Source organism: Notothenia coriiceps, unplaced genomic scaffold (assembly GCF_000735185.1).
Source record: "Notothenia coriiceps isolate Sejong01 unplaced genomic scaffold, NC01 NC01_scaffold00008856, whole genome shotgun sequence".
Classification (NCBI taxonomy): domain Eukaryota; kingdom Metazoa; phylum Chordata; class Actinopteri; order Perciformes; family Nototheniidae; genus Notothenia; species Notothenia coriiceps.
The window spans coordinates 1-11,364 of record NW_011341557.1 but is presented as its reverse complement, the minus strand read 5'-3'; the positions used below and the strand labels follow the sequence as shown (position 1 = coordinate 11,364).

Below are 11,364 nucleotides of genomic sequence, written 5' to 3'. Positions count from 1 at the left end.
TACTTCGCATATTGACTGGCTAATGTGCCATTTTATTTGTGTTTTACAGCTGTATTTGTCTGCCTGTCTTGTCTGTGTTTTATCTGTTGTAACTTCGTTCATGCTGCCCTTCTTGGCCAGGTCACTCTTGGAAAAGAGATTATAATCTCAATGAGTCTTTTACCTGGTTAAATAAAGGATATATATAATAAAATAATATCCAGGGGATGCATGCAGAGCTGTCATTGGCTGAGATAAGTCCGGCCGTGCGTCACGACTCTTTTAAACATCACTGTTGCCTGAAATACATCCGCGGAAGATCCGCGGAGGACCCATCAGTGTATCCTCGATTATAGCTCCTCCAAAGAGCCTCCTCGATGCTCGATCCTCGGTCCTCGAAGTGCATTTAGAGAAATGAGATGTCCTTCAACAACATGGGGCGCTGAAATCCATTTCCGGGTCACTACCGGAAGAACGAGGATTCGAGGAGTCGAGGAGGGGAAATGAGAAAGGCCCCTGATCATGTTGGAGAATTTGTGTCTCCCTTTACCAGTGCTCAACAGGTCAACATGACACAAGCAATGATTGGACCCTTTACAGTGTACGTGACCATGTCCCATCTCTATGGTGGCCCTGAAGTGCAAACCAAAACAGCATTTCAGAAAACACCACAGCATTTCAGAAAACGCTACAGCATTTCAGGAAACACCACAGCATTTCACAAAACACTACAGCATTTTAGAAAACGCTACAGCATTTCAGAAAACACTACAGCATTTAAAAAAACGCTACAGCATTTCAGAAAACGCTACAGCATTTCACAAAACACTACAGCATTTCACAAAACACTACAGCATTTCACAAAACGCCACAGCATTTCACAAAACACCACAGCAATTCAGGAAACAGCACAGCATTTCCAAAAACACCACAGCATTTCACAAAACGTTACAGCATTTCACAAAACATCACAGCATTTCACAAAACGCCAAAGCATTTCACAAAACACCACAGCATTTCAACTTATACGGAAAGGGTATTCCTTTAGGGAGAACACTTCTTGTTTGTCATTGGAGCCAGCCAGAGAAGCTGGTCATTGGTTGTTTTTTTTGCCAGTCAAGAAATGACGCTTCGTGATTGGTCAGCACCCGACAGCACAACATGTCCCGAAACTTCAGCCGTTAGCTGTTAGCCCTCAGGGCTCACAGCTCCTCATATCTGTTCAGAAACAGAGTAGTACAAACCACAGACTGTCTGTGTCATGGTGAATACTGTACAGTCGCTGCTTTATTTATGTCTGTATAGGCCGTTGTTGTGAGTTTGGACGGAGCAGCTACAACAGACCCGGCACCGTGGGAGGGCCAGAGAGGGCCAGGCCCTCCCATTTGACATTTCTGCCCTCCCCCAATAAACACGTTTAAAAATAAATATATATTATTTATAAATAACCTGTGAACTTTAATGCTACGATGTATGTGATGTCAGATAGTAACTACAAAAAAAGATCGTAGGCTACGTCAAATCAATTAATGTGTCTTTTGTGATTTGTGATTCGTCCACATTTAGGCCAATCACAGCGTCACACTACTCTGGATTTGTTTTTTATTATGCATTCTGTAGACTCCCATTTCTGTTTAAATTACAAAATGAACATCAGAAATTGGCTTTAAACCACGAGTAGGTCTAAGGATTTATTACAAATAAATCCAGATGAAAGAACTACAGCCGATGGTGCTGCTGGCGACCCTGCACCTGCCGTTGCAGCAGCACGCCTTAATGTTACTAGCTTGACCTCAGCAAACCCCGGGGCTGAGTTAGCGAGCCCAAGCCTTCAATCCATTCCATTCTTCAGGCAAACGGCGTCTCTCCAGCTTTATTAGCATAAAGCAGTTAGTAGAATGTTTGCATGTCAATTAAATATGTCAGTGCTTACTGCACCCTGCATAATGTGATGGCCGTGATTTAATTGTAATACACGTTTCAAAATGATGCCGAAGTAACAACACACTGATACCAGTTAGTGAAAACCATGAATGAATGCTGTGACAAGTCTGCAGACAAGACGGCAGGCGAAAAGCTTTTAAAATGCATGTTTTCTGAATGGAGATCAGATCGATCAGGATAAACTAACCTGTAGCTGCTCCGTCCACACTCACAACAACAGCAAGCAGACATAAATAAAGCAACGACTGTATTAGCCATGACATAGACAGTCTGTGGTGTGTTCATGTTTAACTTTTGTCAGTTTCTGAACAGATATGAGGAGCTGTGAGTGTGTGCTAACTGCTAACGGCTGATGTTTCGGGACATGTTGCGCTGTCGGGTGCTGACCAATCACAAAGCATAATTTCTTGACTGGCAGCAAAAACAACCAATCACAGCAGTGCTTCTCTGGCTGGCTATAAGGAATACCCTTTCCGTATAAGTTGAAATGCTGTAGTGTTTCCTGAAGTGCTGTGGTGTTTTCTGAAATGCTGTGGTGTTTCCTGAAATGCTGTTTTGACTTGAACTTCAGGGCCACCGTACATCTCAATGCTGGACACAAATCTAAAATGTGATTGGGATGGGGTCATAATTAAAGGATATTAGGTAATGAGATCCACACTTGTTATGTTTGTTTTCAATGTTCTTTTCAAGGTTGTTATTATGGCAAAGTTTGGCATTTTGTGTCATTTATTATGCTAGATTACATATGCCAGGTGGGTGGGGGAAGCGTCATATATAAGTTTGATATTTGTAGAATCAGAATCAGAATCAGAATACCTTTATTAGTCCCACAGAGGGGAAATTTGCAGCGTTACAGCAGGAAAGAGCCACAGACAGCTGTAGGGACTCTTGGTATTGTTGTTGTGTTATTGCATGATCTGCTTGACACGGTACTAAAACTCAGACCTGCCCCTCATCAGATCTGCAGTCAGTTACTTCAATCAGGGGGAGAATGCAACAGGTGATTGTCATTAAATCCTCTATGGGCAGTTTTCTCAAGCAGCAAGGGGGGAATTTAGATTTTTGCCCCTTGTTCATCCTATACCAGTCCCACTGTTTTCAGCAGCAACTTTCAGTGATCTCCACAGCTCGGACACCTCTCTTACGCTTGGGAGAACACATAATTAACAGCCCTGCTCTAAGCACGTTATCGACCTCTGTTTAAAACAACTGAGGTGCTTCAATTTAGCCCTGTCTTTATCTGTCTATAACACTTCTCATCATCCCAGTCTATCTGGCACAACCATCCAAACTTCACACACTTTCATTCACACTCAGCTCAAAACAAGCTTGGAATCTCTTAACATGCCAAGAATGTTATACCTAGATACATCCAAGTATGACTCAAGGCATCATCTAAAAAAACTCTCCCCCACCGATACAGGGAGAAATAGCCCCTCATTTCTGGTTCTGGGAGCATTTACATAAAGTCCTAAGCATTCTAGGCATATATTCAGAACACATTTCAAGTTATTCCTTCTGCACTGGTACGGCCGCCAGATTATTAGGCATCTCAGGTCAAACCATTCAGGTCCTGATCAGCCCAGGCAAATCGCTCCTACATTCCCATGAATCTCAATGATCCCCATCAAGCACACAATCATCTCAGCTCAATTTAAATCCAATTCTTTGGGGGGCTGGAATCAGCTGAGGCAGAAACCTGCCTTATATGATACCTCCATCCTGCCATACATCCTTCAAACCAGTATAGCAGACATCTTCCCTTTTCCACGTTAACACAGCTTTCTTTGTCTAAAGTCACTGATAATGTATTATCTTCACAACACTGTTAGAGATCCTTGTCATGACTCACTGAAAGACAAAAGAGTTGCCTGTCAAACCATAACAACGACTGACAGGGTATTACTGCCTGATGATGACTGCGTCAGACTGGAGCACTGCAAGACATTTATCTTTACTTTCCTGTCTTGCAGAATACGTGATAGGAATTAAGAAAACTAGGACTGGGGATTTATAAAGTTCCACACAAATTTAAAGTGGATTGTTCCTTCAAACTTTAGACGGGTAGAGACAAACCTCAGTTTTTATGTCTATTAACAAGTCTGACTGCCGGGGGGACGGAGGGTTATCTGAGGGATTCAATCTAGAGCTGATAATTAAATATAAAGTAAAGCGTGAGATCTTACCTCCCGTCTCTGTCCCAGTCGTATACGTCCACCTTGACTGTCCTGAGGGGGGGCGAGAGGAGGGAGGGGGGGGTGAGACAGACAGAGTTGAGAACCACGGAGAGTGTGAGACAAAAAAGAAGTGGGAGAGACAGAAGAGGGAGGTCAGAGTTTTTGTAAGACAGAAAGTCAATCTTTCTTCAGAGGTAGAGGAAGTAGTCAGATCTTGTATTTGAGTAAAAGTGGAAATAACAAAGTGCAGTATTACTCTGTAAAAGTCCTGCATTAGCAATGTTACTCAAGTAAAAGTACCAAACCATAACATAAAATGGAAATACTCAAGTAAAGTACAAGTACCTTAGAAATGTACTTAATTAAATCTACTTAGTTACTTTACACCACTGTCTTTCTTATTTTTCATATCACAGGATGATGATGAACCCTCGTGTTTTTTCCCAAATTGGGATGAGTACAGAAAATCTGATCTAAATCTTATTAAATTACATTCCAGACCACGCAATAAAAGTATGTCGCTTAAAATAGTAAATATTTTGGAGATCATTTGTTTTGTGTGTGAGTCAGAGAGATGAGTCTGCCGATGCATGTCCTCCATGTTGGTCTTAATAACACCAGCACTGGCCTGAGACTGAAGCACGGCCGACTGCTGGCATTATTCTGACCAGCACGGACTCCAAACTCCTCTTCATTCAGCAGGCTCTGATCACATTTTGTTACTTAGGAAACATTAAATGGTTAAGAAAGCAACATTACGACGTGTTCTCACATTACTAATAAATGTTTGGAGGTCAATTATATAGGTTTCTTGTTTTGGAATACTCAAAAGTACCTAAAGTGTTACTGTCCTTTTTCACTCACTGTGAGTGACTGTGGGTTATGCCTCAGCCAAGCTGTATTACATTTTTTATATTTGTGTTGTATTTGTAGTTAGGAGAGTTTCCCAAAATGCAGTTCCCCAAAACAGCTATATGTGTGGTACTGTGTAGCAGCCGAGCAGGTCACAGAATCCAACACGTTTCTCCAAATAAAAGCTTAATAACTAAATTAAATGATTCAGTCTATTGAAATGCTACTGGACCTCCGCACCTGAGTAAAATAAAGATGTACTATGTCTAAAGGCCCAATTTTGGAAGAATTTAGTAAATATGAACCATATTAAGTAGTTTGACTCAACTAATATATGTAAATATCTGATGATACATAGTGTCCTTACATAGAGGAGGCTCTTATTTCACAAAATGTAAGTCACTTTGGATAAATGCATCAGCTAATGAAATGTAATGTAAATGTATATTTTTTTCTGTGAGTTTAATTCAACACTTGCTTATGCAGTCTAGTTTTTCAGTTTAACATTCTCAGCCCCAATCCTAACTAAATACTGATGAGGAAAATATTTTCCTAGGCCTATAACTTTGAGTTTATCACTTTCTCTCTCTCTCTCTCTCTCTCTCTCTCTCTCTCTCTCTCTCTCTCTCTCTCTCTCTCTCTCTCTCTCTCTCTCTCTGAGAAAGCAGTTGTGTCTCCTTATTCCTGCCTGTAGGTCAGCTGATAGAGCTTATAGTGGTATGTTTGTTATGTCTTGCCATGCAGAATGTTGACTATTCTCTCAGAACCAGCTAAATACATGGGACTGGGGGAGAGATCTTCAGAATTGGTGGGAAGGAGCTGTGTCACTTCCTGTCTGCAGCAAGTGTCTTTGTCAGTTCTCCGGCCATAACTTCCAATAAATCCATGACTAATATAATATGAACAACATTTGATGCCAAGAGGGGGTGTTAAATATGCTTGAAACCAAGAGGATAAACATCAGGTAACACAACAACAATCACAGGTAGTAGTGGATGGTAATAACCTCTGACCCCTGTGCTGTGGCCTCACCTGTCATAGTCTCCATTACAGAGCGCTCGCACAGGGATGGTGAACGGCTGCCAGACAGGGTTCAGATTGTTCTTGATCACCTCAGTCTTATGGCAGATCGTGAACCTGGAGACAAACAGAGAAAGCCCAACATTAGAACTTTCTATAAATAACTATACAGGTTAAATGGTACCAGCAGTGTGTACATGTGTATTACTAATAATGTGCCTTTCTGAGTGAGTATTGAAAGGTAGCTCATTCAGAAACCCACATTTCTCTTGGAATACATTTCAAATGCATCAAATCTTGGTCAGCAGAAACACAACAGGCTCACAGAGGGTTTTGATCCCTGACTGAAGATTTCAAATACTGAAGGATACACTACAGTAAGTACAGATTGGAGCATTCTGTCTCAGTGTCAAGAAAATCTATTAACTCTTCTTCCATCTGATGGGCAACAGGCTCTCAAACGCCTCCTGGGTCTGGATCACACAGAGAACTCTGTGCACAGGTTTCAGTATCTGTCAGTGACGGGGAAGAGTCGTGACAGAGGAGCGGCACATACACATCTGCTGAAGGACAAACAGAGGGAGTGCACTACAAGGGACTTCATGTCTTTAAACAAACAAACACACGTACGTTCCGTCCTCGTTGCTCCGGTAGAAGACGAGGAAAGGGTCAGACTTGCCGAAGAAATCTTTTTTATCCAGTTTGTTGGCACAAAGCTGCATGGTGGCGTTGTCCTGAGAGAACAAAAACAGAACATGTTTCAATTCAGACAAACTGAATTATAGATTAAACAAACAATAGTTCACTCACACTTTAGCTGGAACGCTTAAAGGACTTGAACTATACTTGTCCTCAACTTTACTTTTTTAACAGCTCTAGTTTATGGTTACTTTCCATATTATAATATTACATGAAAAAATAATGTTACTAATCTTATAAACTACAGTGCATTGTTAAAGATTGGAGCAGCGGCTCTAACCTTTTGGCTCGTGACTCCCCACAAAAAAGCTACAAAAACAAGCAACAACGTATGTTTCAAAATGGTCGAAGCCCTGGATTTAGATAAGAAGGTGGATGCTATTGAGACTTGCGAAGAAGAAACACCTGCTGTAAGGTGTCTGTTATTGTGTGTTTACCAGAGCTGTCAACTCTCCAACATTAAGAGAAAAACGTACGTGGTTGGTGACACTTTAAATTCACACATTTCTCTTTGTTGAGAACAAATAATAACTGATAACGCCGAGGCGCAAGCGGAAAGCACGGAGGAACGGAGAATCACTGTGAAAGATAACACCTAATTCAGTTTAAGCAAACTGCTTCTTCAGTATTCAATTCATTGCTGGCATGGATTCAAATTAATATGTTTGCAAATAACATGGTGCGCACTGTAAGACTGGGTGTGTGTGTGTGTGTGTGTGTGTGTGTGTGTGTGTGTGTGTGTGTGTGTGTGTGTGTGAGATCTGATACTAACTCTGCAGTTACTGAGCTCCTCGGCTGTGAAGATGATGCTTCCACATTTCTTCCCAGGTATCCCACTGAGAGAGAGAGATAGAGAGGGATCATTAATAGTTTTCAGGTCAAGTCTAACTCTTGAAAAAGTTGGAAAGCCTTTATCATCCACTTTATAATTCCTTGTAGCTCTACGAGTCACTCCACCTTACAACACAACTCAGGGATTTTGTCCGTCCCGTTGAAGCCGTTCTGTTATGCGGTGTTATGATATGTCTGTATCAGTTTTGTTTTATGAATTGTGGACAGACATGAGTTTGCTTTAGGCAGGTGGTAGGAGGCAGGGTCAAAACTGATGTCACTCCTTTCGGGTGTTTGTTGCCTTTTACTGTTATTAGCAGCTGTGTGAGATATATAGTTGGACTCTGGGAGCTGGATCGACCCGCCATGAGGAAGACACTAGGTTGAGAACATTTGGGGCAAAAAAGAAACGTTTATCTCCCGTTTTTGCAATTTACAAACTGCTGGGGCACGAACAACTTAGATATTGTGGTGACCACTGTATTACATAATTCACTCATGGAACTACAGGTTGGGGGTATTGTTTCCGCCCAGACATTTGTGTTACTAACTGTATATATTGTGTCTTGATTCTTCCTCTTCTCTTCCCGGACTGCAACCGGACAACATATACTTATCTGCTCAATAAACTTTTGCACCTTCGATGCACCGCCTCCGACTCCTATCTCTCGGCAGTACATTGGTGACCCTGACATAAGTCTCGCGAAGTATCCGAGACTGAACCGAACTCGGCAAAAAACGCAGTTTTTCTCGAAATGCCGGGGATTTTTGGAGACGCCCGTGGCTGCCTCATGCACACGGACTGAGGCTCGGTGCGCCCTCCGCGGAATGGCCGAGGACGTCGCTCGCCATTCCCGCATCGTTAGAATACTCTATATTAGACCAATCTGCAACATACATATATAAAAATAGGATACTATATACATTATAAAAATCTGCAAATACTACAGTTGTCAAGAAAACTGCCAAAAGTAGACTGTTCAGAAAACTTGAAAGCTTCTACTTTTACTAAACCAAAGAATAAGTCCCTCCGGTGCCTCAGAGAGTATTGAGCTCTATTTCATCAGACATCTCTAACAGTCACTCCACTGCTGTAGTAAATCTATTGGGAATATCAGATGATGTGTTATGTAAAGCTGAGTCTCTGGAGTTACATGCATATTATATAACCTCCTTGTGGCCACATAAATCAAGTACTTGTACACATGAGTAAGCAGGGCTCTCACCAGAGAACGTGGGCAGAAAGCCTTCGGTCTCCTGACCACACGCTCAGTGCTGGGGATCCCTGTCACTACTAGAGATAAATGCATTGTGGATCAGGGGATCTGATGGCTCCTTTGGCTGCCTGTAATAGATGATGGTGCACAGTGTCTTTGATGGGGGGGGGGGCTGTGACTACTGTGTGAGATGGTCAAAGGATGTATTCATCCATGTGTGGGTAGCTGTGGAAAGTAAGAAATACCTAAATAATCTATTTACAGGGAACTACACTGATTTTTCTCTTTTAAGTGTACTCTTGCAACAGGAATTCCGCTGTGAAAACTCTGTAATATGTCTTTGTGTGGCTCTGAAGAGCTTTATTGAGTCGGAGAAAGTAGAGTCTGTCCCTGCTTGGGCATGGATAAACTCTAAAGTCTAAAGAAAAAAGGAAAGCCGGCATTACAAACTGTGGTGCAGAAAGATGTGCGTACCAGGCACACAGGGACCAATAGGACATGATGGAGCTGCATTATGGGAAAAGTAGGCTCCAGAAGTTTTGAAGCCTTTCCTTTTTCAATCCGTCTATACTGTTTTACTGGTATTTTGATGAATAAATGTTAAATGGACTGTATATTGCTTTATCCAAACTCTACGAACCCTCAAAGCGCTTTACATACTACCATTCATCATTCACCCATTCACACCTCATTCATGCAGAGCAATATGCCACTTTTTTCTCATGAAAGCTAACATTCATACAACACATTCTTACACCATTGGCCAAGCCGTCGAGAGCCACTCAGGGTTAAGTTTCTTGCCTAATGATAAATTGACAACCCACAACCTTCTGATTGAAAACCGACTTCACTCCCTCGTAGCCAAAGTCATAAATAGTTTAAAGAATATAGTTCACTACATGTATAGTATATGTCCTCTGATGTTACTAATCACCATACTCTACTAATGAAAGGTGTTTTGACTTTAGTAGCTCTTGCCATCATTTTTATTGAGATCTGCTGCTCTCTGGAAACACAGCAACATGGCAAAATGCATGTAGTCGAGTACCCAACACAGTCTCACAAAAAAAACGTGTAATAACTACGTTGGTCAGAAATCACAAGACAAAGATACAATGGATAAGATCTCAAGACAGTGTATGGCTCAAGAAGACCTAGGTAATATCAATCAAAACCTCAGAACAGCACCCCACTTAATGCCAAAATATGACTGACTGGCTGTACAAGTACACGAGGTGTTCTATTTGTCACAAACACAGAGAGTTACACAAGTAAAATATGTAGTGAAATTGTGTGGTTGCTCAAGGGTGGGGCTGTGATTCGGCTTCACACCGCCGCCGCGTAGTAATAAAGTTGAGCGCATACATAGTGAGACCTACAGTACAGAGACCTAAAGTAATTTGACCCTATGGAAAAGCTGTGTTATTTATGGCAAAGAGTGAGTGTCATTTAAAACAATGTATGATGAGAGAGGTTGTGCCCGGAAAAAAAAAAAAAATATATTTTTTCTTTTTTTTTATCTTGTCACTGAGGGCCCTCTTTGCTCAAGGGCCCCTGGGCACTTGCCCAGGTTGCCCATATGGTTAATCCGGCCTTGCGTAGGACGTAGTATTTCTACAAAAACGCCTCTGAAATTGTAAGAACCCTACGTTTTTTTTCACCATTCATTCCAATGGCTGGTGTCTATGTCACGTGATCTTCACATTTCTCCCTGCAGAAAAAAAAAACATGGCCGAACTTCGTTTTATTCGATAGGAAACACTCAAATTTAAAACATATAATTAATAAATGGGTGAAAATTGCTTGTGCCCATAATGGGCAGCATTAATATATATACCCACATAAGGTCAGAAGAGCTTTATTTAACAACTGGTCTTATGTCTGTGACCCCTCCTGTTGTTAATTGATAAGCCTGAAACATGCACTTGTCAAGGTTCAGAGGCACATTTTGCAAATATGGCGTAGCCATCTATCATTTTAAGATAAGATATACTTTATTGATCCCAAGTTGGAAACATTTGCGTTACATATGCAGTGGTGTTTATTTGTAAATCATTTAGTATAATCACACACATTCTGTGTTTTATATTGAATAATTATGTGTTCTTTATTTATTGATTGCTCAATACCTGACAAGGCCGGAGATTAAATATCTACATAAATCTTATAAGATATGTATAATATCAGTTAAAATAAGTGCTTCAACATAGTTAACATTGCTGGAGGTATGCACAAATATTGATAGATGTTTTGTAATGCACTGTTGAGGAACCTGCGACCCAAGTTTTTCATTCGTTTACATTTACATGTTACTTGTTAGACGCTTTTATTTAAAGTGACTTACATACTCAATACTGTGGACAATCCCCACATGAGCAATTTAGGGTGAAGTGTCTTGCCCAGGGACACAACGACATGCTGACTGCAGAGGGGTTTGAACCCCCTGATCCCAACACCAAGGCTCTATCCACTACGCCAAACGCCTCCATTCATTGTATAACTACACCGTTTGTGTATGATATGTCAATAAACCTTAGAACATCTTGAAATCTTGAAAGGGATGTGCAAAATAGTCATTATATACAGTCTTTAATTAACTATTAGTAGAGAATAACGAGTAATGAATATACTTTATAGGAATC

General features: G+C 41.1%; 1 protein-coding gene across 1 annotated transcript; it reads right to left on the bottom strand.

The window, feature by feature from the left end:
• Window positions 1–4,112: 4,112 nt before the first annotated feature.
• On the bottom strand, window positions 4,113–7,510 carry LOC104944803 (copine-9-like; the record flags this gene model as incomplete). The annotated part of the gene is made up of 4 exons (XM_010770380.1): window positions 4,113–4,154; window positions 5,988–6,092; window positions 6,606–6,709; window positions 7,447–7,510. Coding segments are annotated over 4 exons (315 nt in total), but the record flags the coding sequence as incomplete, so codon positions are not given.
• Between the last annotated feature and the right edge of the window lie 3,854 nt (window positions 7,511–11,364).